Raw genomic sequence first — 23,668 nt, 5'->3', positions numbered from 1 at the left:
ATTAAACGCCGTTATATTTTCGCCGTTATTAACGCCGTTATAGGGCCTACGGCGCTTACCTGCACAGAGTAATTTTGACAGCTCCGACTCCGAAACTAAACGGTCGAAAAATCCAAACTTTCATTCTGCTAATTAATCTGACTACTTCGACTCTCTTCCGTCATTCTCTAATCAATTTTGTACCGTTCTTTTCTTTCTTCGCTAACTCCGTTGCAGCTTTGTGCCGTTATCTTAACCGACATTACCTCATCGCGCGTCGGCTTATAAATGTCAATGTGAGCCGCCGCAACCGTCGCACCATTTAAGGGCGCGACTACAACGGTATATCCACCAAGGTATTTTATTTTGTATATAATGTCCGTACCCGATAAATTTCAAGGTTTTGGAGTCGACGATAAAGAAAACTGGAATAAACCCAAGTTGGTTGAGTATGAGAGAAAATCAATTGGTCCTAATGATGTTGTGGTGAAGAACATTGCTTGTGGTTTGTGCTACTCGGACATTCACACTTTGCAAGGAAATTGGGCTCCTTTGAACCGTAAGGGTCTCGTTGTGGGACACGAGATTGTGGGTGATGTTATCTCCGTTGGTGACAAAGTTACGCTGATCAAAGTTGGCCAGAGAGTTGGAATTGGTGCCAAGTCCAGTTCTTGTATGACTTGCCACCGTTGTCAACACGATAACGAACAATATTGTCGTAAGAGTGTTGGAACTTATAACAGCAAGTATCAAGACGGATACGTGTCGCAAGGTGGTTACTCATCGCATTCCATTGCCAATGAAATGTTCGTTTTCCCTCTTCCTGAAAACTTGGATCCATACGTTGCTGCTCCATTGATGTGTGCTGGTTTGACAGTATTTTCTCCTTTGGTGAGAACCTTGGGCTACGACGCCAAGGGTAAATCCGTAGCCATTATCGGTATTGGTGGATTGGGCCATTTGGCTATTCAGTTTGCCAATGCTATCGGTGCCGAAGTATGGGCATTTTCTAGAAGCTCGTCTAAAAAGCAGCAAGCTTTGGATATGGGTGCTACAGGCTTTGTTGCTACGGCCGAAGACAAGGACTGGTACAAGAAATACCTGGACAAATTCGACATGGTGTTGAACTGTGGTTCTGGTGTTGAAGGTTTGAACTTGGACCACTACTTGAACGTTTCCAAAGTGGAATGTAAGTTCATTTCCGTTGGACTTCCACCCACTTCAGAAAAGTTTTCTGTTAGTCCCTTCACTTTCCTTTCCACCGGAGGTAGTTTCGGAGCTACTGCTTTGGGAAGCAAGAAGGAAGTTTTGAAAATGTTTCAAATTGCCGCCGATAAGGGTGTTAAGCCATGGATCGAAAAGGTTCCTATCAGCGAAGAAAACGTGACCAAGGCTTTGGACAGATGTGAGGCTGGTGACGTGAGATACAGATTTGTGTTCACCGAGCTTGAAAAGGCATTTAAGCTTTAATCGTGAGATAGAATCGTAGAGATAGAATATACCGGTTTGCTTATTGCGTAACGTAGCCTTACTGAGGAAGCACTTACTTATTTAGAGCTTACGCTTGACATCAGCCGCAGCCGTTGTCGGTAATACCCACTTGGGCTCGGCCGAACCAATTGATCTACTGAAAGCAGTAAGAGAAAAATTGCTCAACTACACTAGCCAAGCCAATTGTCTTTTTCTTGCAGATCTCAGAAGATTCTAGTTACGTGTCAAAGCCACTTTTGTAACTTTAGCAATTGTAGCCGATAACCGATACCCGCGGAAGAAATTTTGTCAGAAATTCGGCTGAGCTAATTCACGGTTCGGACATATCGGCATTTTCATGAAGGACTTTTCGACGTTATAGTTCAATTAGTCGACCAAAGAATTGTGATTAGTTTCTGAAACCAGTGACATCATAGTAGTCTGAATGTCATAGTAGTTTAAAATCATTTCTATTACAGGGTCTTCTGGTATGAATTTGTTCGATGTCTCACCCAATGCGGTAACCGCGAAGGCTGCGAATTTGCAGCAAAATTACAAATGTAAGCAAATGTGTAATCGGATCTGAAAGATATCGGCAATTTGTAATTGTTTCGAAGGTATATAAGGATCCAGATCACCCTCGACATCCAACATATCATGAGCGTAAACATCAATCCCTTAGGTGAAACACAAGTATTCCAACCAATCAAGCTTGGAAAGAACACCCTTTCACACAGAGTGTTCTTCCCACCAACCACAAGAACCAGATCTTTGGAGGACCACACGCCGTCCAACTTGGCATACAAGTACTATGACGAGAGATCAAAGTTTCCCGGAACATTAATCATTTCTGAGGGCACTTTTCCATCTGCTCAAGCTGGATTGTACGAAGGTGTTCCTGGAATCTGGACCGAAAGACAAACAAAAACATGGAAACATATTATTGACAAGATCCATGAAAACAAGTCATTTGCATCTATTCAGCTTTGGAACTTGGGAAGAACCGGAGACCCAGCACTTTTGAAAAAAGCAGGTAAACCGTTCTTGGCTCCTTCAGCGATTTATTTCGACGAAGAGTCTAAGAAAGCTGCTGAAAAGGCTGGAAACCCACTTCGTGCCATGACCGAAGAAGAGATCAAGGACATGATTTACGAGCAGTATACGATTGCTGCAAAGAATGCATTGGAAGCCGGATTCGATTATATCGAGCTTCATTCAGCCCACGGCTATTTGTTGCACGAATTTCTTGAAGAGTCCAGTAATAAGCGTACAGACAAATATGGTGGATCCATTGAGAACCGTGCGAGATTTGTGTTGGAACTTGTTGACCACATGATCTCCATAGTTGGAGCTGAAAGACTCGGTATCAGAATTTCACCATGGGCTACTTTCCAAGGTATGAAGTCCGTTCATGGCGAGGTGCACCCATTGACTACTTACAGTTACTTGGTTAACGAATTGGAAAAGAGAGCACAAGCCGGAAACAGATTGGCGTATATTTCTTTGGTGGAACCAAGAGTCGATGGTATCAATTCTGTTGAGAAAAAAGACCAAACTGGAAACAATGACTTTGTCAAGGACTTGTGGAAGGGAACCATCTTGAAAGCGGGAAACTACACCTATGACGCACCAAAGTTTGGTCAATTACTCGATGATGTTTCCGATGGTCGTACACTCGTTGGATTCAGTCGGTACTTTATTTCCAACCCCGATCTCATTTCAAGACTCGAAAAGGGTCACCAGCTTGCCCCTTATGAGAGAGAAACGTTTTACGGTAGAAGCGACTTTGGATACAACGACTATCCAAAGTATGGAGAGAAAAGGGAAGATGCTGAGGTTGCAAAAAAGAGAGTTCCTGAAGAACTCGTGGTATAGAGATTGTCATATTATGTTATAGAGATTATTTAATTCAGGCGTCATTACATTTTTTTGAGTAGAAATTGCTTCGAGCTGGTGTTTTGAGCTGGTATGTAGCGGTTGCAATTGCAACATTGTGCTATACCAATACACCACTGCAAAAATGTTTTGAGGCTGGGAAGGCACTCCAACCAAGGGCAGTCAAGTACAGTGGATAAAGAGAATGGTTTGTCATGGAGCTCATTGACCATCAATGGTGGGTGCAAAAACCCAATCAGTTTCAGGTCGGACATATCGGCAATTTCAAAATGGATTCAACCATTCAGGAACTTTCTTCGAACGAAACGTATATGGATTGCAGTAGATTCATGATATAGCTTCGTTTAGTCCCTCCAGGTCTTATTGTCTTGCATCTCATCCCCATGCAGCAACGCGAAACGTGCGCACAATTGCTGCAAACTGCATGAAAAACCTGCAGAAAAATCTGCACAAAATTTGCAGCAATATATTACTAATGTAAGCGAAGTGTCGTGATTCGGCATGATATCGGCGATTTGTAATCTTTTCCGAGGGTATATAAATATCCAAATACACCCTCGTCTTCTAATCAATTATGTCTGTGAACATTTCCCCCTTAGGTGACACAAAAGTTTTTCAACCCATTAAGCTTGGAAAGAATACCCTTTCACATAGAGTGTTTTTTCCCCCAACGACCAGAACTAGATCAGTAGAAGACCACACTCCCTCCAACTTGGCAGTCAAGTATTATGACGAGAGATCCAAATTCCCAGGAACATTGATAATTTCTGAGGGTACTTTTCCATTTGCCCAGGGTGGTTTGTACGAGGGTGTTCCTGGTATTTACACCGAAAAACATGTTAAAGCATGGAAGCATATCGTTGAAAAGATTCACGAAAACAAGTCATTTGCAGCTATTCAATTGTGGAACTTGGGAAGAACCGGAGACCCAGCACTTTTGAAAGACGCCGGTTTACCATTCTTGGCTCCTTCGGCACTTTACTATGACGAAGATTCCAAGAAAGCTGCTGAAAAGGCTGGAAACCCACTTCGTGCTATGACCGAAGAGGAAATCAAGCACATGATTTACGACCAGTACGGCCAAGCTGCGAAAAACTCATTGGAAGCAGGTTTCGATTATATTGAGCTTCATGCTGCCCACGGTTACTTATTGCATGAATTCCTTGAAGAGTCCAGTAACAAGCGTACAGACAAATACGGTGGATCCATTGAGAACCGGGCGAGATTTGTGTTGGAACTTGTTGACCACATGATCTCCATAGTTGGAGCTGAAAGACTCGGTATCAGAATCTCACCATGGGCTGCTTTCCAAGGTATGGAAGGTGCTAACGGCTCCATTCATCCAGTAACCACCTACAGTTACTTGGTTCATGAGTTGGAAAAGAGAGCTAAAGCTGGAAACAGATTGGCATACATTTCCTTGGTTGAGCCAAGAGTCGCCGGCAATCTTGATGTCGAGGAAAAAGACCAAGTTGGTAGCAATGACTTTGTCAAGGAATTGTGGAACGGAACAATTTTGCAAGCTGGTAATTATACTTACGACGCACCCAAATTTGGTCAATTACTCGATGATGTTTCCGACGATCGTACACTTGTTGGATTCAGTCGGTACTTTATTTCCAACCCCGATCTCATTTCAAGACTCCAAAAGGGCCACGAGCTCTCTCCCTATGAAAGACCAACCTTTTATGGCAGATCCGATTTTGGTTACAACGACTATCCAAAGTATGGAAAGAAGAGGGAAGATGCTGAGGTTGCAAAAAAGAGAGTTCCTGAGGAACTTCTAGTTCAATAGACCATAGAATTTATAGATGATTCATTTTACAATAGAATTCATTGAGTAGATGAAGGGAGTATACGATGTATTCTTATCTCGTTCTCATTTTATTTTCGTTTCTCGTTGGTTGCAAATTGTCTTACTAATGCAGCGCCGCACCACAATAATTATAGCGAAACATTGTGGCATCATTTAGCCCCTTTAAAGTCAAGTTAATTAACTTCAATTGACTTTAATTGTTATCAACTGTTTAATGTCCGAAATAAACTTCACTCCACTTAAAAACACCAAGGTTTTCCAGCCGATTCAAGTTGGAAAAAACCTCCTTTCCAACCGAATTTTTTATGCCCCCTCCACAAGAACCAGAGCATTGGACGATCGGACTCCTTCGAACTTGCAATTGCGCAACTACGACGAAAGAACAAAGTATGCTGGTTCGCTTGTGGTCACCGAAGCCACTTTTTCATTTCCTCAGGCCGGAACCATGGCAGGAGTTCCGGGAATATATACCCCAGAACACACCAAAGGATGGAAAAAAATTGTGGATAAGGTTCACGAGAACAATTCGTTTATTGCAATTCAGCTTTGGAACTTGGGTCGACTTGATAACCCCAAAGATTTGAAGGCAGTAGGCTTACCCTACTTGGCACCTTCAGCCATTTATCCCGACAAAGATGCTCGGGAAGAAGCCGAGGCTGCGAATAATCCTATTAGAGCATTGACCGAAGAGGAAATCCACAACCAGATTTATGTGGAATACACCACGGCTGCAAAAAATGCCGTTGAGGCTGGGTTCGACTACTTGGAGTTACATGATGCTCACGGCTACTTGTTGCACCAATTCTTGGAAGATACCTCCAACCAAAGGACAGACAAGTATGGTGGATCGGTAGAGAACAGAGCCAGGTTTGTGTTGGAGCTCATTGACCATCTTATTCCGATAGTTGGTGCTGACAAACTTGCTATTCGTCTTTCTCCATGGGTGACTATTAAAGGTATGCCTGGTATTCATGGTGATACCCATCCATTGACCACCTACAGCTACTTGCTACACGAGCTTGAAAAACGGGCTAAAGCCGGGAATCGGTTAGCCTACATTTCCATTGTAGAGCCTAGAGTCAATGGGTCTACTACTCTTGAAACCAAAGACCAAACTGGAGACAATGGTTTTGTTGAAGATATTTGGAAGGGAACCATTCTCAAGGCGGGAAACTACACATATGATGCTCCAAAGTTCAATCTGGTGATTAAAGACGTTGAAAACGACCGTACGTTAGTCGGGTTCAGTCGCTATTACGTCTCGAATCCAGACTTGGTTCAGCGATTGAAGGACGGGACTCCACTCAAGCCTTACGACCGTTCTCTCTTTTATCGAAAGGACGACTGGGGATACAATACTTATCCATACGAGGGACAAACAGAAGAGGAAATAGAGGCTGCAAAAAACAGAAAGCCAAAGCCTATTGGGGCCAAGGCATAATAATTTCTATTCTTCGAATAGAAATTTACTAGAATAGAGGTTTCTTCTACGTTTTCCTAGATTAGATCTTTTGAAATTTATGTTGTACTCTAGTTTCTATTTGTCATTCATGCACCATTTGTCAGAGCACTACTTGATATGGAAAAACCGCGGCTCGGAATTCTTGGCCGATCTCCGGGACCGGTTGCAAATGCTTACTAACGTTTTTTCAACAAATCGTATAAATATCCATCCCATTATGCAACGCCCTCATGCTGGCAATTAAAGTTAAACCCCTCGGGGACACAAAGGTGTTTGAGCCTATACAGGTGGGAAAGAATACTCTTTCCAATAGACTTTTCATGTGCCCAACTACAAGACTCAAGGCTTTAGAAGACGGTACTCCATCGAATTTGGCATTGCAACTCTATGACGAAAGAAGCAAGTTTCCCGGCTCGCTCGTGACTACTGAAGGAACTTTCACTTACGAAGAGGGTCAAGTATGGGAAAGAACTCCAGGAATTTATACTGAAAGACATATTGAAGCATGGAAAAAAATTGTCGATAAAGTTCATGAAAACAAATCTTTCATTTCACTCCAGTTGTTCAATTCGGGCCGTGTAGCCGACCCAACCATTGCAGACAACAAGAATCATCCATTTGTTGCTCCATCGGCTATTTACCATGATGAGGAAACGAAAAAAGCTGCCATTGCTGCTGGCAATCCTTTGCGAGAATTAACCTTGGATGAAATCCACGATATTATCAACAACAAGTACCCCAAAGCTGCCCATAATGCTCTTAGAGCCGGGTTCGACTATGTCGAAGTCCACGCTGCAAACGGCTACCTTCCCAACCAATTTATTGACGTTGCCAGTAATCAGCGCACAGACCAATATGGCGGTTCGATTGAAAATAGAGCCAGGTTTGTGTTGGAAATCATTGACAAATTGACTGCTGAGATTGGTGCCGACAAGATTGGGCTCAGGATTTCTCCATGGTCGACATTCCAGGGCATGCTGACCAAAGGTGCAGAGATCGATCCATTGACCACTTACAGTTACATTTTACACGAATTGGAAAAAAGAGCTCAGAAGGGAAATAGGTTGGCGTATGTGTCCATTATCGAGCCTAGAGTTGATGGAAACTCCACTGTCAAGAAAGAACACCAAGTTGGTGACAATTCGTTTGTCTACGATATTTGGAAGGGCACAGTTTTGAGAGCGGGTGGATACACTTATGATGCCCCAGAATTCAAACGAGTTGAAACCGATCTTGCCAACGATAGAACAGTCATTGGTTTCTGTCGTTACTATATCTCCAATCCAGATTTGGTTGAAAGGCTTAAAAATGGCTGGGATCTCCAACCATACGACAGGCCCTCTTTTTATAGAAGCGACGATTACCGCTACAATACCTATTCGTTCCATGGAGAGCCCCCTAGAGACGAGGAATCCGGCAAGAATAGAAAGCCTGAGCCAATTGCTGCTTAATAGAGATAGATATGAAAAGTAAATTAGTAAAGGTACTGATGGTTTAATATTAGATGGAATACTTTTTCGTATTATGAAAACTAACTTTAGATATTATATCAGGTAACTATTAACCAAATAGTAATGTGTGTACGGCTATAAGTCTCTATACGGATATAGTAGTCTATAACTATACGGATTGATTTAAAGTTTTTTAAACAAAATATACGATTGTGAAAGGGTAGAGATTTTTTGACTTGGTCAATGGCTGCGAAATATTTAGGAGATGTTGCAACCACTTTGAAACTTTCTTTTCTTGAGAATTTAAACCCGAGTGTCTGTGTACCTCTCACAAATGACTTTCTAAACTGGTCTTTTTTCATTAAAAGTGTATAGTGTTACGAAAGTTCATTATAGGCGCATTTTCGCTAGTTCCTACTCTCTTAAAGTTCAAAGTATGAACCACAGACCGAACTATAGAGCTAATTCGTTTACTACTCTGGATTCAATTAAAAATATTCATTAATTTCTTAGTTACTGGTCCACTTGATTTTCAAATTGTTTTAAAATATTTACAATTTTGTCTCAATCTTTTGGTTTACTGTCTTCATCTTTATATTCATTCGGATCATATCCACAATATTTCATTAGCACGTCAAGGGACTCATCTTGCTTCCCGCAAAATGTTCGATATGTTTCATCATCTACGGCCAACTTTACCGAGTAAGCATATATCCCCGAAAATAAAGCATGAGCCGGTGAAATTAGCAACAAAGGCACGATCGATAAAAACCCAAAAGTTCGAGAGGTCATTGATGAAGAAGTTTACTGATAATTTACTCTCTCCTGTCAATGTACCTTCAGCCGCACTTCATGCATGAAGAATGCAGTGCTTGCATGACGCATAAAAGAGGAATCTGTCATTTTTTCTATTCGACCCCACTAAAGAGTCTTAATCTTGTAACCTTTGTGGGCATAAATCCAACATATTAAGATATCCCGTCGAATTCCCGAACGACATATGAAAATGGTGCTTCTTATGACTAAACACGTGATCCCGGCTTGAGTCTATACAAGTCTTGAATAAGCCTGGAAGGTTTAATCAGGTTCGCGGTATAGTCTTCTCAACTATGTAAGTCTTTTGCAAAACTGTGTCGCAACGAGACTTTATCAGGTCTTTCTCAGGTCATTAGCTTAATACGATATTTGAAAAGATTGTGTGAGAAATTATGTGCAGTCCACTTCATTAGCCACATGGACTTAATATTTGACTTCCATTTCTTACCCTATTCTTCTCTATAGAATCTTTAACAATTTTTGACTTACTGACTAATAAGATCTGTAATCTACTTACAATTTCTTTTAATGGCACGTTTTGTTTCTTGGCATTGAGCAGAGTCAAACCGTTTTCTTAGTCAGCCGCGCACAAAAATTTCAAATCTCAAATCTCAATTATACTGCAATGACTTTGGCGCAAGATGTCAACAAAAAGGTTTCCCTTGTGGATAAACTACTCCCACTTTTGATCATCTTGGCAATCATAATCGGTATCGTGATCTCCGTATATGCTCCAAATGCTCAGTCTTCTTTTGGTGGAGTAACGGTTGTTGGGGTTTCCGTGCCGTTGGCAGTGGGTATGATCATCATGATGATCCCACCATTTTTCAAAGTTAGATGGGAATTTTTGAACCAAACCATGTTCACACGGCTGTTCGCAAGATCCATGATGATTTCATTAGTTCTCAACTGGATTATTTGTCCACTTTTCATGCTTGGACTCGCATGGCTCACCTTGTTCGATCAACCTGAATTTCGAACAGGAATCATCATGATTGGAACCGCCAGATGTATTGCTATGGTTGTTCTTTGGAACGATATTGCTGGCGGAAGCACCGATTTGTGCGCCATAATTGTTGTGGTCAACAGTTTGTTGCAGTTGGTGTTGTATGCTCCCTACCAGCTTCTCTTGTGTTACGTTATTTCTGGCGATCCGATTCCATCTATGATATCTTACTCTTTGGTGGCTAAAACGTTGGTGTTTTTCTTGGGTATTCCAATTGTGGCGGGAATAGTATTGAGATTTCTCGCAAAGATTTCCATTGGAGTGGAATTGGGAACCAAGATTCTTTCACCTTTTGCTCCATTAGGACTTCTCTACACGGTGATTGTAATTTTTATTGAAAAAGGCAAAGATTTTCTCCACGAAACAGGCCCAGCTTTCCGGTGTTTTGCTCCACTTTTTGTGTATTTCGTGGTGGTTTGGAACGCTACATTTTTTGGGTTACGGTGGCTTTTGGGTAGAACCGTTCTTGTGCAAGAGGAAAACAACCCTCTATTATGTGGCTGTGAAAAAGAGAAGGAATCAAACCCCAAAGCATGGAAAATGTGGTGCTCGGCTCCATACCAAGAGGTGGCTACACATGCATTTACTGCTGCTTCAAATAACTTTGAATTGAGTCTTTCTGTTGCAATTTCACTCTACGGAGCCAACAGCAAACAGGCAATCGCAGCCACCTTTGGCCCAGTGTTGGAGATTCCTCTCCTTATGATTCTTTGTTTCGTCTCTCTCTACTTTCGCCGTATCTTTTTGTGGCTGGATGTTCGGAGTGAAGCAGAAGAGCCTGTGACTTCAGACAGTTAAACTACAGGCTACAGAAGAAGCCGTTGAAAGAAAGCAGAAGCCATTGAATCAAGCAAGTTAAGGTATCGTCAGAACAGAGAGCAATCGATAAACGCTATAGTGGGTTTTCACGAAAAGAAGAGAATTAGCCACAATCCAATAACAACACAATGAACTGTGACCTTACAATCATACGAATGGAAATTGACTAGTGGCGATGTCTTATCGAACTTCGTGAATCGATCTGCTCCACACCTTCCATGCGTCTGCCTGCAGATCTGCTTGCAGATGACGTATTATATATTGAATCAGTCACCTTCCCAGATCTGATTTTTCCATTTTTAGGGAAGGTGACCATGCCACGTTCCGTCAGTCCTTCATTATTCTTCGCAACAAGGATACTTGCTAATCGGAAGTCCATGCAGCAATCGAATAGTGGACCTGCACAGACCCCGCCGTCTCCCGCATATTTCACCTTTTTTCTCGGGTCGATTTTCCTTTTTCCGATTTAATTGCACATTTTTCCTGCATGTCTGACAAACCCTGCAGCTTTGGCACACAGGTGTAAAATTGCTCCGCTTGAACCTTGTGGGTATCCGGGTCGTATAAAATATACCCATTGCCAAAAAATTTCGCAACTTAAAAAAAATGTCTCACGTTCAAATATCTCCCCTTGGTGACACCAAAATGTTCAAGCCAATTAAGGTTGGAAAGAACACTCTTAATCACAGAGTATTCTTCTGTCCAGCAACAAGAACCAGATCTTTGGAAGACCATACACCCTCTAATTTGGCAGTAAGGTACTATGACGAGAGAACAAAGTTCCCTGGTTCTTTAGTAGTTAGTGAGGGTACTTTTCCATTTGCTGAAGCTGGATTGATGGAAGGTGTTCCTGGAATTTGGACTGAAAGACACACCAAAGCATGGAAGGAAATCGTCAAGAAAGTTCACGATAACAAGTCCTTCATCTCGTTGCAATTGTGGAACTTGGGAAGAGCTGGTGGTGATCCAGCATATATGAAAAAGTCTGGTGTACCTCTTGTGGGACCATCGGCCATTTATGATTGCGATCAAAACCGCCAGCAAGCTGAAGAAGCTGGAAACCCTCTCAGGGCTTTAACTGAGCAAGAAATCAAAGATCAAATTTACAAGCAATATGATAAAGCTGCGAAAAATGCGGTAGAAGCTGGCTTCGACTACATTGAGTTGCACGGAGCTCATGGCTACTTGCTCCACCAATTCATAGAGTCTGCCAGTAATCAAAGAACTGATGAATATGGTGGTTCCATTGAGAACCGTGCAAGATTTGTGTTGGAACTTGTTGACCATATGATCTCGATTGTCGGTGCCGACAAATTGGGTATCAGACTTTCTCCATGGGCAACTTTCCAGGGTATGCCATCTATCCACGGCGAGATTCACCCATTAACTACCTACAGTTATATCTTGCACGAGCTTGAAAAGAGAGCAGAAAAGGGTAACAGATTGGCTTATGTTTCCTTGGTTGAACCAAGAGTCAACGGTAACCTTGATGTCGATAAGCAGGAACAAGTCGGTAGCAATGATTTTGTTGAAGATGTGTGGAAGGGTACAATTCTCAAGGCTGGAAACTACACTTATGATGCTCCTCACTTTACTCACGCAATTAATGATTTGGAGAATGATCGTACTCTTGTTGGATTTGCTCGTTACAACATTTCAAACCCTGATTTGGTGTATCGGTTGAAAAATGGATGGGAATTGAACCCTTATGATCGTTCAACGTTTTACGGAAGAGACGATTTAGGATATAACACTTATCCTACTCATGATGAAACAAAGAGAGACGGCGAAGAAGCCAAGAAACGTAAGCCCGAACCTATTGCTGCCGCTTCATGAGACGACATAGGATAAAATCTAGACGAATAATGTTTTTCAAGACTTGAATAAAAAATAATGGTAGCTTAGTACCAATTTTTGTGTAGACTCTATCATTACTGAGAATGTTCGTAATTACGAAACCCAAGCTTGTTCGGATTAGTCTAGTCGCGTAATTACGATGCGGATTTTAGGCCGTAATTACGGTAGCCGCGAAATGGCTGCAACTTATAAAAAGCGATCCTCTCACTTTTGCAGCAAGGATGTTGAAGTATAGCTTTGTGAGTACAGGATTATCAAGCGGTATTGGAGGAGTGGCAAAACGTTATATTGATGTGGATCATGCTGATCTTCATCATATTATGCTATGTCGGGACCCCCAAAAAGTTGCAAAATCGGCCAACCTTTCTTTGGTAAAATGTGATCTTTCGTCCATTTCCAGTGTGAAAGAAGCAATGACTCAAGTAAAGAAACTAATTGACAACGGCAAAGCTCCCCCAATTAAATATTTGTTGAACAATGCTGGTGCTTCGTTCAATAATCGCACAAGGGCCACAGAGGACGGTTTCGAAGCAACGTTTCAAATCAATGTAATTGCACCTTTTATCATTGTCAGAGAGTTGTTGCCATACTTGAGAAAGGTATCTGAGCCTAGGATCTTTGTGACTGGAAGCAATGTTCATTTTGCTGATAAAGAGCACAACCATGGATTCGTTCCTCCACTCTATTGGAACGACAACGATGTTCGTGAAATAATGCTTCCAACGAAGACTGGTGGAGATCCTGATCCTACTACTACCACAGCAGGTGGCAGAGCTTATGCAGTCAGCAAAATGGCTGTTCTTTATCTCATGTATAAATTTGCAGCCGATAACAAGGATGTCAAATTTATCGTTTATGAGCCAGGTTTTGTTCCAACTAGTGGTTTATTCAGAGATAATTCTGCTGCTGGGAAAGTAATGTTCACATTGGGATCTTATGTGTTCAGAATGCTTGGCTGGGCTACTACGGTTCCCAAGGCTGGTAAGCTTCTTGCAGAGTGTGCTTTTGATGAAAAGATATATCAGCAAGCAAACAATGTAGCTTATTGTGACCAGGGAAAGATAATTAGGACCTCTGACGATTCTTATAATAAGAAGAGACAGGAGCAATTGTGGAATGAGCTTATCAGTGTGTGTAATTGAGGTTTCATATTAGTAGGATAATATATGTTAGTAAAGAAATTGAAAGAAATAGGTAAATCTTCTCTAGGTTCTAAGTTTTCATGTTCTTGAGTCTTAGCAACATTGCTCTTTTTTTTCGATTGCGTGTCCAATAATACTTTTTTTTTTTGCAGTAATTCTAATCTCATTTTTTTAATTCAAATCTCCTTTCACAATCTCACCAACTTATGGTCTCAGACCAAAGATCAAAATTCAAACGAAACAGGATTTCATCGACCTGTGCACGCTGTAGATCCAGGAGGCTCAGGTGTGACAGAAATAAACCATTTTGTGAGCGGTGTCTCTTGGATAATTGTACTGATGAATGTGTTTATGATGCCAAAGAAATCAGAGAAATCGCAGAAATTTCTACAAACAGAGAACTTTTAACGAAAATAAAGCATTATGAGGAGATCATGGCCTACCAGAAGTCACTTTTGGATACCTTGAAGCAATTTCAAAAACCTCCTGGTTCCAAAAGTCCTTCAAATGAGATCGAACCTTCGAAGAATAGTGACATATATCACCAAAAATTTGACGGATACGCGATATTCGAGTCCAATCCTACGTATTTTGAGCCCACTTCAAACATGAGTCTTATCTTAGAGGACCCCAGTTTGACTTCCTTGTTTTCTGGTCCCCATAATAGGTCACATGAAAGCTGTTATAGCGAAGCAGATTCGGTTGTTCCTGAAATCACTGCAGGCTTGGGTCGACTACCGCCACTTAGGCACATCAATTTGATGTTGGATCGTGTTTTTGACTTGTTTTATCCGTATCTTCATTTTTTCGACAAGGATATTCTTCTCACACAACTTCACCATTTGTTGAAAGATAATGGTGAGTACAGCACTATAGATGGGTCCAAGTCCAACGAGAGCTCGCTCATAGCTATTTTGCTCTTGTTGCTAAGATTTTCCTTCATCACCATGTCTCCAGAAATGACCAAGCAATTGAAAGACAGTTCCGGTATCAACATCAATGAATCGTATGTTGAGTGTGCCATGGGATTGTTGATGTCTCCACAGTCTTTCAAGAACATAAAGCTACTGAAAATTCAGGGCTTGATACTTCTTCTGGTGTACAAGATGTACTGCCCGGAAGACGACGACACTTCTTTTTCAATTGCAATCATCAATGGAGCATTAGTGCAATCGGCTCGAGTCCTAGGAATGCACCAGTCTTCCGAAAGATATCCACGGCATCTCTTGGATGAATCTGAACTTACTGCCTGGGAAAAGATCTGGAGTTACATTTGTTACTTGGACGTTTCTTATGCGTTTGATAAAGGTGTGACTCCCGTCACCCATGTCTCGGAGATTATGTCCATGAAGCCGTTAGCTGCTGGAAAAAAGCACAATGAAAGGATCAACCAATTGGTGGGACAATGCTCCAAAAGTATACGCAAGTATTTGAATGGCGACATAAGTCAACGAAAAGTCAATGAAGCTGAAAGCGAAGAACTTTTGAAAGACCTTTCAAATTATCTACTGGAACAGAACAGATCTTTTTACCAGCTTACCAACAACAATACCTCACTAACAACCACCGAAATTGGAGAGAAAGCTAGAGAATTTGCATTCAGATTGGATTTAATTCATAAAGAGTTTCGACTCTATTTCCTTCTTGGCACCACCAGCAATGCTAGCATAAAGACGTCTTCTTTAGCCTTCGAGAGATGTCTAATACTACTTCGAATTCTCCATCAAAAAGTGGTTGAAACTCGTACTTTTTTCAATGCGGATTTCGATAAGCTATTTTATCCTAGATTATGGATAGGCCCTCGAATGGCGGTGTTTTACTTGTTACGAGTCATAAAGCGAGTCATGGATGGTGAACACTCTCTTGTGGAGTACTTTAGATACTTCAATTCTGCCGATTCAACTGGCTTGATGGACTGGATTGAGATTGATTTCAACAGTGACCAGGTTTCCTTGAGAAACATTCTACGAAAAGTAACAGAAATCTATAATAGTGGATTTGAATCCAGTACAGTTTACTATTCTTGTTTCAAAGCGAGCATGTTCATGAAGTATACATTGGATTATGTCGAACAAAAGTTTCCAGAGTTACATACCGTCGAAAGAATATCTCGACATTCAGCACCATTCGAAACCATCTTGGAAGGATGGATGAGAAAGGACGAAAAGAAGAATATGGCTAATCTCGAAAGTTCATTCAAGAGTTTGAACGATGACTTTGCAGATTTTTTGGATGGAATGGATGAGTTCTGGCCTAATTTTGCATAAACGAATACAAGTGATACTGAAATGAGCTCATTATGAAAGAAGTGAGTATCAGGATATCAGAAAATGCAGCAGTGAAGGTTTCTTAGCAATTGAAAATGGCTGCAAATTTTTTAATCCACTTGATACACGGTGTGATCAAAAGCTGTAACAAAACTACAACTACGTACCGCTGTCACGCTCGATAAAACCTTGGATCTCATTGATACTGATGTTCCAATACACTCATGGCGGAGGTTAGGAATTACCATTCATATTAATGCCATACCTACACTGGTCGCAAAAAAAATCGGAAGATTGCTTTTCGGAGAACACATAAAGGTTTTAAATGATGCCGCATGGCATTCTCTTCTGGTTGAATTTGATATTTTCAATAACTTGAGATTGATCGTTTATTCATGCTCAGAATAGTCAAAGCTATAATTCAAACCAACATATTCTGGATCATGTGGGCGTTGGCACGGCTACCTTGCAACGTAGTATTCTGGTAAATCTTTTCAAGCTGCTCGAATTCGGCATCGGTGAGTTCCACAAGGTGACCAAAGTTCATATCAGCCTTCTCTTTAGTCGAGCCCGAAGGAATTGGGATGATTTTACAAACCTTTTCAATTCCCCACAAGTTCTTTGCTTCTGAAACCTTCAAGATCCACGACAATGCCAATGCTTCCAAAGAGGTCTTTTTCACATCATGAGCAAAATCGTACAACTTTTTGCAGGCAGCAATGTTTGCCTTGTAATTTTCTTCGCTAAATCTTTCCATCCATGATCTTAAATCCTTCCTGGTAGTTTCGTAAAGTTCATCGGCGTGCTCTACCGCGTAGTCTGTCAACATACCACGGCCAACGGGAGAGTATGCAATGATAGGAATGTTGTTCTCGGAACACACCTTGAGCACACCGTCCTCAACAATGTCTCTGGTAAAGAAGGACAATTCCAATTCGACGCAGGAAATGTTTGCCACCTTCAATGCCTTCAATACAGTATTTCCGCTGGTTTCAGAGAGCGAAATACCCGATAACAAGCCCTGCTGGACGTACTCATTGATATAGGACAATGTGGTCTCGATAGGAACATTTTTGTCAACTCTAGCAGTTTCAAACAAAATCTTGGGTCTGTTTTCTAATGGGAAGTGTGCAAGCACATTCTTCACGGATCTGTCAATTGATTCCTTAGTTCCATCAGGTCTAAGTGATTTCAAATCAGAGCCTCCTTTGATCGAGACCACCAATTCTTTGTTCTTTGGCGAGTTGTATTTTTCAAAGTATCTTTGAAAAGCCTTCAAATTGGCGTTATCTGGACCATAGAACTCTCCTCCGTTGAGAAATTTGACTCCATACTTGGAAACCACATAGTGGATCATATCTGCGGCATCATCGGGATTCATGGGTTCTGGTTTCCAAGTAAGGGACATGGTACCATAAGAAATCTTGTCATTAAGTTGAACTGGCATTTTGTTGGTGTTTGTGGGATTGTCAATTGTGGTTGAATGTGATTTTTTTAGATTGTGGCAACGTCCTTAAATAGTTTTCTGCTTCATATAACTCCGTCAAAATGAGGCATTCTGCAGGAAGATCAACCCGCAGCCCTGCATCAGATTACGCAGCCCTCGGCCGAGCGCGTTTCAGTTGCAAATAGTATAAATGCGACGGTTTGGGACATTTAAAGCTGCGAAAATTTCCAAAACCCATTTTCCACATTATCTCCGTGATGATAATTAGTCATCTTGCCACCGTATCTGCAACGGGTGATGGCGTAGAAAGCATAGCCAGTCGGCGACACCGGAGATTATCAAAATGATTTGGTACAACACGGAGATTATCAGAATGATTTAGTTTCCGAATTGAGAGAAAGTTCTACGATATTTTCTGAAGTGTTAGACAAATACTTCGAAAGCTAACGTAGCATTTCTAGTCTTAGATCCGGAAAGAAATTGTTGTCAAGCAGCACGTGGGACACAAATGCTTAGTCGGTTGGTCTCAACTACATTTTTTCCACCATCTCTTTGATTGTATGTGCAATGAGTGGAAATTTAACACTACCCATAACCCAAAGCTTGTCAGAATCTCGAAGCTAAAGAATAGAGGTTAACAAATAGGAATCTTGAAGTGTGGTCACCATTGCATTTCTGTCACCTTGCGAGCAATTGACATGTCCAATATTTGAGCAGTTTCACGTACTCTAAATCTAACTTGTATGTCGAAAGATCTATCAGCATCACCCTTTTTGCACGTTTAGTTGTCTCTATTTCTCACCCACTGTACTATAAATTTGGCAATAGTATTATCGCGATCACATTTGGATACTGCAATCATGAATATGAACCAATACCCGAGTATACTGGTACTAGTTTTCCTGCACTAAGATCGTAACCAAGCTTCTTTATTGAAGAATGTGTAACTTCTACTTCACTCTTTACTTGCAACCATTGTTTCGTCCTGCACGCAACCCCTGCCAAAAATTCATTCTCACAAAATCTCTCATCAATATCCAAACATCTACCCATGGCATACTATACCAGAGGAGCTCTTAGAAGCTCCAGCACATTTTCGTGTGCTCCTGCTATACGAAGGTTTCAAACACAAACGTTTTTGAGCCAATTAAAAGAGTCGGAAAAAGTTGATGCTCCCAGTAAAATAGCCCAAGAATCGTCGCTTCCCACCATCGAACAAGATCTTAAAATCAATCCCAGACAACCCAAAAAGAAGTCCCAGTTCTTGTCGTCCCACGAGATTGAGGCTGACCCGAACTACAAGATGGCTGGATGGAAACAGTACATTGGACAGTCGCTCGTCAGAATGTTCAACATCGACATGGATAGGTCTCGAGCTGGTCCAGTGGCGGGATCTGTATATTTTGGAGAGTGCAAGCGCCAGGGAATGGTTTATCCAAACGAGGAGCTTTCTGTGACGGCCAAATACTACTATGAGACCTTAGGACTTCCCAGGTCGTTTTCTCAGTGGTTCCAAATCACCGCTTTACACTATTGGATTTTGTCGGTTCGTATGAGAGCAATGCCGTTCAAGTATGGAAGGAACTACCAGCAAAAGTTGGTGGACCGGATCTTTAGCGATCTCGAGTTGAGAATGGCAGAAGAATTGGGAATTTCTTCCAATCGTATTATTGAAGGTTATTTGAAGGATTATCATACCCAGCTTCTTGGAGCGGTGGTTTCTTACGACGAGGGACTTATGACCGACGATATTACTTTGGCGGCGGCGTTGTGGCGTAACATCTTTAATGGTAACCCCAATGCTGATATGAGACATTTGGAGTCGTTGGTGGAATACGTGCGGGCTCAATTGTACGTTTTAAACAAGATGACGGACCGTGAGTTTGGGTTTGGAAAGTTCCGGTTCGTGCCTCCAGATGAGGTGGTGAAGCCATTGACCAAGGCGCAAGAGGAACAACTTAGGGAAAGGGCCAAGGAGGAATTTTCCAACCTCAAGTTGCCGTCACAAAGAAGTGTATTGTCGCTCGACGAATAATGTATATAGGTAAGGGCAATATGACGTAGCAATTGAGATTCTAGCAAAAGACGCTACTAGCTAAAGAGGCTACTGGCTAAGTTGGCTGTCTGGCTGTCTAAAGTTTTTGCAAGTTTCCCAGTTTTCGCCATTCCTTCCCACGAGTATCTCTAATCATAACGCTCATGATGGCGTAATCTTTACCTTCAATGGCACCCTCGTGTTTTGAACCAAGCATGATTTCCTCGGCAAACTGAAACCCGAATCGGTTATAAATGGGGATATTTGTAGGACTCGAGCTCTCCAAGTACGAAATGGTGTTGGGTTGGTTATCGATATAGTTTTCAAACATGAAATCAAACATCTTACGCACATTACCCTTTCCGCGAGCTTTTTCAAGAGATCCCAAATAAACCAATGTAAATACTCCTTTATCTTTGAACTGAGGAGTGGACAAGATTCTGTGACACGAATTGTGCAACAATGGCAACATTCCTCGAAACACTTTTTCGCGTCCCTCTTCGCCATATGCTTCCCACACTTCACCGTAACCGGCTTCCATCAATGTCGAGAAAGAATCCAAACCTTCTTCTTCGGAAGTAGGATGCGACCAAATTGCAACCGTTTCGAAATCATGGTCACTTTCGTTGATTCCTAACACAATTCCCTTGGCAATGTGCTGGCGCAAATACGCCTCGTACAACATAGTTTCGCAGCGAACTTGTTCCTCTTTCGTGGGGAAATGGCACACCAATAATCTGGCGAGAGAGTCCTCACGAAATGCTTCAGAAAGCGTGTATGCCGCCTTTGGCACGTCGTCGTAGGTGAGATGACGAAGCCCGGCGTATTTTTGTGGAGCCTTGACTTGAATGGTGGACATATGATCAATAGATAAGATTTAACACTTCAAAAAATAATAACAAAATCACTTCTTAACACAACCAGATCTGATTGTTTGTTCGTTCTCAACCTTTTTTCGTCTTTTTTCGTTGTTTTTTTGTACGTTTCTTCCTTATCAAAATGACAAGATATACTTGTATTGATAACTTAACTTTACGAGCCTGCCGAGTATGGCGGTAATCGTATCTCTGGACAAGAGTTGATCCAGGTAAAATCCCATGCAGCTAGCTAATTCACAACAAGTACCAGAGTAAAACTGAATGAGCAGCAGAAAATGGGTGGGGTTTTTGCAGTATATATGTGGGTTGCCGGATGCGGCTTCCACATTTGGCACCGCGCGCCAGACGAATCGGGCAAGTGGGAGCGGATGAGCCGATCGATGAATTAGCGATAGATGAAAACAATTGAAGCAACTAAAGAGACAATTGGATCGCTAGAGAGTAGACGATAATTATATAGAGAGTAGATATTGGTATTTGCTATTGTCTTCACTATTTAACTTTAGCTTTGTGTTTCGTATTCGCTTTCGCGGCTAGCGTATCGAACAAATAGTGGATCTCGGCAAGTGGCTCGGTTATGCAATGAAATCGCTAAATTGTGTAGTCGGGTGATACTTAATATGGCTGCAAATTAACCTTGGAAATTAACCTTGAAAATTAACCTTGGTGGCTATCTTATGGAGTTTGTCCTTATGATGCAATCTTGAACTGCGGTCTTGAAATCAATGGTGCTCGTGCCTCGCTGCGGCCCACCGACATCAGGCGCCGTTTGCGGATGCGGTTGTTTTTTGAAATGAGCCGCATTTCCATATCGAGTTCCGGATCCAAATCGTGCATATTACTTCGGTAGAGGTACTTTGATACAAGGGCATCGGTACCCGGGTCGGCGTAGGTTTGGCGCAACTTGGTGGTGGCCTGCTTGCGGGGAGGAGTGATGAATGATGGCAATGCAAGCTTTTTATGAACAGAACGATGACCATTGTCACAGTTTGGTGGGTGCCATAATTGAGTTAGTTTTTCGTTGATAACTCCATCAAAAGAAATGTGTCCAGTGAACTCGTTAGTGCTCAATGGTGCCAATGGCTTTCGATTGTGCAACTTTCGTTGAGGAATCACCACCAGCTTGGGCTGTAATGCGTTTTCCTGGTCCACAAACTCGGTATTTATGGACCCCGACACCTGGTCCAGAGGTCTATTTTCGCGGCCGCTCACCGCCAAATCGGGCTTGGCTCCGCGGTAGGTTTTGGGGTCTTCAAAGATGATAAAGCCGGGTCCGGAGCGGCCAGCCAGCAAACTTTTGCTGGGCGATCTGGCTGGTGATCTCGTAGATCTGGTTGGAGACATGGACCTGGTTGGAGACCCTGGGGAAGCATGACGGGATTCACTAGGAGACAGCTGAAACGACAGTCTATGCAAGAGCCTGACGTGGTTGACAAAAGGCGAGTCCACCTTGGACTTTGAGGGCGACGACGAGGCAGAATTGCTGTGTTTTGGGGAAAGGGGAACACGCGGCGAGTTCATGACAAAATGTTTAGATTCACTTGAAGTAAAGGATATGGCAATAATGGAAAATGCCAATTAGTGTCACTAAAAATTAATGATAATTAAGGTAATAAATGGCAATGATAATGTATCGCAATTAATGACTTGAATGGCAATTAATGACAATGTATCGAGGAATACGGAACCACTGACAAATACTCTTCAGTCTTTATCAATAAGTACCAAGAAAGTCTCTTCAGCTTTGCACTTATTTAGTAAATTAATTCGTTTATTCTAATCAATCCGTTTTAAACCACCGCGCACTACGCGATCCACTCCTGGCAGCCGCGGAACACGATTCACGCGAGAATTCATTCTACACGGAAAAAACACCTAAAATTCGCGCGCACTGGCTGCGAAATTGTATTTATCCTCAGAAGAACTTGGCGCGAATTTTAGATTTATCCTCTGTAAAACTTGCTCTCCACAAATGGCATCTTGGCCACAATTGCTTCTCTCTTTTTTCCTCTCAGCTCAAAAAACACTTTTGTACCTGACTTTAACAACTTGTCAGCATATGCTTGCGCAACATTTCCCCCAAGTGTAGGTGAAGGTGAACCCGAAGTAATGTGTCCAATTTCCTTTCCGTCTTCACTGAAAAGCTTATTTCCATCACGAGGCGAGGGACCTTTCGACAACAAACCAATTCTCTTTTTGGAGCACAAAGTCTTGTCTTTGATCTGACTCAAGATCTTGGAAGCCCCATTGAAGGTGGCATTTTTCTCGTCTCTTCTCAGCTTGGGAATCAACCACGTCAATGTGGCTTCAATCGGGGTGATATCCTCCGCGAGCTCGTGGCCGTAAAGACACATACCAGCTTCCAACCGCAACGAGTCCCGCGCTGCCAAACCAATGGGACGAACCAAATCTGGGTAATCTTCAATAAGAGATCTAAAGAAGTTTTGCGACTCTTGGGATTCCTGTGGGGTAGAAGAGGGAATCAGAAGCTCAAATCCATCTTCGCCAGTGTATCCAGACCGAGCTAAATGGACATCTGCACCAATCAGGGACAACTTAAGGTACTTGGTATTACCGAAAGTAATCTTGCTCAAGTCTTCGTTGGTGAATTTTTGAAGTAATCCTGCGGCTTCTGGGCCCTGGATAGCCAACAAAGTGCCCTCAAATGTTGAGTGGTCTACATCAAAATTCGCAGCCTCTTCTTTGATGAACTTGACGTCTTTGGTACGACATCCGGCATTTGTCACCATATAGTAGTCATTTTCTCCATGTTTGGTGATGATACAGTCATCAATGACTCCTCCATTCTTATTTAACAATACCGTCAACGACGAAGAGTTTATGGGCAAATATGCCAAATCTATGGGGGTGATTTTTTGCAACAATTCCCGAGGCTGGGCTCCTTTAAATTTGTGCTGAAGCATGTGGGACACATCAAACAACCCAACTTTGCTTCTCACCCAGTTGTGAGACTCAACATGAGTCTGTCCCTTGTACAAAACCGGCATTTCGAACCCAGCATAATCTACCATTTTCCCTCCCAATTCAACATGACAGTCATACAAGGGTGTACGAAGAAGCTTGCTTGCGCCACTGGCAAATCTCTTGGTAACAATCGAACTCATTAGCAATGAATTTGTTGGAACAGTGGAAGACTCTTATACTGTGAACTGCGGGTCCCGAGTCAAATCTTCGTTCCTGTATGTTGACTGTCACTTTGACTCGGAAGGCATCCGAACATCCATGTCTCGGTTTTGCAGCCATAGAACAAAAATGGCAGCCATCGCCGCATACGTAATCGCGGAACACACCGTATAAATAAACGTG

General features: G+C 42.1%; 14 protein-coding genes across 14 annotated transcripts; 10 read left to right on the top strand and 4 right to left on the bottom strand. All coding sequences in view use genetic code 12, as the record gives it.

The window, feature by feature from the left end:
- Nucleotides 1-354: 354 nt before the first annotated feature.
- Nucleotides 355-1,449, top strand: PGUG_05764 (NADP-dependent alcohol dehydrogenase; the record flags this gene model as incomplete). The annotated part of the gene is made up of 1 exon (XM_001481951.1): nucleotides 355-1,449. One exon carries the CDS (start codon nucleotides 355-357, stop codon nucleotides 1,447-1,449), a length of 1,095 nt encoding a protein of 364 aa, XP_001482001.2.
- Nucleotides 1,450-2,106: 657 nt separating this feature from the next.
- Nucleotides 2,107-3,324, top strand: PGUG_05763 (alkene reductase; the record flags this gene model as incomplete). Its single annotated transcript, XM_001481950.1, has 1 exon — nucleotides 2,107-3,324. One exon carries the CDS (start codon nucleotides 2,107-2,109, stop codon nucleotides 3,322-3,324), a length of 1,218 nt encoding a protein of 405 aa, XP_001482000.1.
- A 595-nt stretch (nucleotides 3,325-3,919) lies between these two features.
- On the top strand, nucleotides 3,920-5,140 carry PGUG_05762 (alkene reductase; the record flags this gene model as incomplete). The annotated part of the gene is made up of 1 exon (XM_001481949.1): nucleotides 3,920-5,140. The coding sequence occupies one exon, from the start codon at nucleotides 3,920-3,922 to the stop codon at nucleotides 5,138-5,140; it is 1,221 nt and encodes a 406-aa protein (XP_001481999.1).
- Nucleotides 5,141-5,375: 235 nt separating this feature from the next.
- On the top strand, nucleotides 5,376-6,602 carry PGUG_05761 (alkene reductase; the record flags this gene model as incomplete). The annotated part of the gene is made up of 1 exon (XM_001481948.1): nucleotides 5,376-6,602. One exon carries the CDS (start codon nucleotides 5,376-5,378, stop codon nucleotides 6,600-6,602), a length of 1,227 nt encoding a protein of 408 aa, XP_001481998.2.
- Nucleotides 6,603-6,853: 251 nt separating this feature from the next.
- On the top strand, nucleotides 6,854-8,074 carry PGUG_05760 (alkene reductase; the record flags this gene model as incomplete). The annotated part of the gene is made up of 1 exon (XM_001481947.1): nucleotides 6,854-8,074. One exon carries the CDS (start codon nucleotides 6,854-6,856, stop codon nucleotides 8,072-8,074), a length of 1,221 nt encoding a protein of 406 aa, XP_001481997.2.
- A 1,441-nt stretch (nucleotides 8,075-9,515) lies between these two features.
- On the top strand, nucleotides 9,516-10,694 carry ARR3 (Arr3p; the record flags this gene model as incomplete). Its single annotated transcript, XM_001481946.1, has 1 exon — nucleotides 9,516-10,694. The coding sequence occupies one exon, from the start codon at nucleotides 9,516-9,518 to the stop codon at nucleotides 10,692-10,694; it is 1,179 nt and encodes a 392-aa protein (XP_001481996.2).
- A 627-nt stretch (nucleotides 10,695-11,321) lies between these two features.
- On the top strand, nucleotides 11,322-12,551 carry PGUG_05758 (alkene reductase; the record flags this gene model as incomplete). The annotated part of the gene is made up of 1 exon (XM_001481945.1): nucleotides 11,322-12,551. The coding sequence occupies one exon, from the start codon at nucleotides 11,322-11,324 to the stop codon at nucleotides 12,549-12,551; it is 1,230 nt and encodes a 409-aa protein (XP_001481995.1).
- A 242-nt stretch (nucleotides 12,552-12,793) lies between these two features.
- Nucleotides 12,794-13,714, top strand: PGUG_05757 (uncharacterized protein; the record flags this gene model as incomplete). The annotated part of the gene is made up of 1 exon (XM_001481944.1): nucleotides 12,794-13,714. The coding sequence occupies one exon, from the start codon at nucleotides 12,794-12,796 to the stop codon at nucleotides 13,712-13,714; it is 921 nt and encodes a 306-aa protein (XP_001481994.1).
- Nucleotides 13,715-13,920: 206 nt separating this feature from the next.
- On the top strand, nucleotides 13,921-15,981 carry PGUG_05756 (uncharacterized protein; the record flags this gene model as incomplete). Its single annotated transcript, XM_001481943.1, has 1 exon — nucleotides 13,921-15,981. The coding sequence occupies one exon, from the start codon at nucleotides 13,921-13,923 to the stop codon at nucleotides 15,979-15,981; it is 2,061 nt and encodes a 686-aa protein (XP_001481993.2).
- A 421-nt stretch (nucleotides 15,982-16,402) lies between these two features.
- On the bottom strand, nucleotides 16,403-17,428 carry PGUG_05755 (aldo/keto reductase family protein; the record flags this gene model as incomplete). The annotated part of the gene is made up of 1 exon (XM_001481942.1): nucleotides 16,403-17,428. The coding sequence occupies one exon, from the start codon at nucleotides 17,426-17,428 to the stop codon at nucleotides 16,403-16,405; it is 1,026 nt and encodes a 341-aa protein (XP_001481992.1).
- Nucleotides 17,429-18,479: 1,051 nt separating this feature from the next.
- On the top strand, nucleotides 18,480-19,463 carry PGUG_05754 (uncharacterized protein; the record flags this gene model as incomplete). The annotated part of the gene is made up of 1 exon (XM_001481941.1): nucleotides 18,480-19,463. The coding sequence occupies one exon, from the start codon at nucleotides 18,480-18,482 to the stop codon at nucleotides 19,461-19,463; it is 984 nt and encodes a 327-aa protein (XP_001481991.1).
- Nucleotides 19,464-19,560: 97 nt separating this feature from the next.
- On the bottom strand, nucleotides 19,561-20,322 carry PGUG_05753 (uncharacterized protein; the record flags this gene model as incomplete). Its single annotated transcript, XM_001481940.1, has 1 exon — nucleotides 19,561-20,322. The coding sequence occupies one exon, from the start codon at nucleotides 20,320-20,322 to the stop codon at nucleotides 19,561-19,563; it is 762 nt and encodes a 253-aa protein (XP_001481990.2).
- A 709-nt stretch (nucleotides 20,323-21,031) lies between these two features.
- PGUG_05752 (uncharacterized protein) lies at nucleotides 21,032-21,862 on the bottom strand (the record flags this gene model as incomplete). Its single annotated transcript, XM_001481939.1, has 1 exon — nucleotides 21,032-21,862. The coding sequence occupies one exon, from the start codon at nucleotides 21,860-21,862 to the stop codon at nucleotides 21,032-21,034; it is 831 nt and encodes a 276-aa protein (XP_001481989.2).
- Nucleotides 21,863-22,284: 422 nt separating this feature from the next.
- On the bottom strand, nucleotides 22,285-23,466 carry GCV1 (glycine decarboxylase subunit T; the record flags this gene model as incomplete). Its single annotated transcript, XM_001481938.1, has 1 exon — nucleotides 22,285-23,466. The coding sequence occupies one exon, from the start codon at nucleotides 23,464-23,466 to the stop codon at nucleotides 22,285-22,287; it is 1,182 nt and encodes a 393-aa protein (XP_001481988.2).
- Nucleotides 23,467-23,668: the final 202 nt, after the last annotated feature.

The sequence above is a fragment of the Meyerozyma guilliermondii genome, genomic scaffold (genome assembly GCF_000149425.1).
Source record: "Meyerozyma guilliermondii ATCC 6260 scaffold_8 genomic scaffold, whole genome shotgun sequence".
Classification (NCBI taxonomy): domain Eukaryota; kingdom Fungi; phylum Ascomycota; class Pichiomycetes; order Serinales; family Debaryomycetaceae; genus Meyerozyma; species Meyerozyma guilliermondii.
The sequence above is the reverse complement of the archived record's forward strand: the minus strand, read 5'-3'. Positions and strand labels throughout refer to the sequence as shown.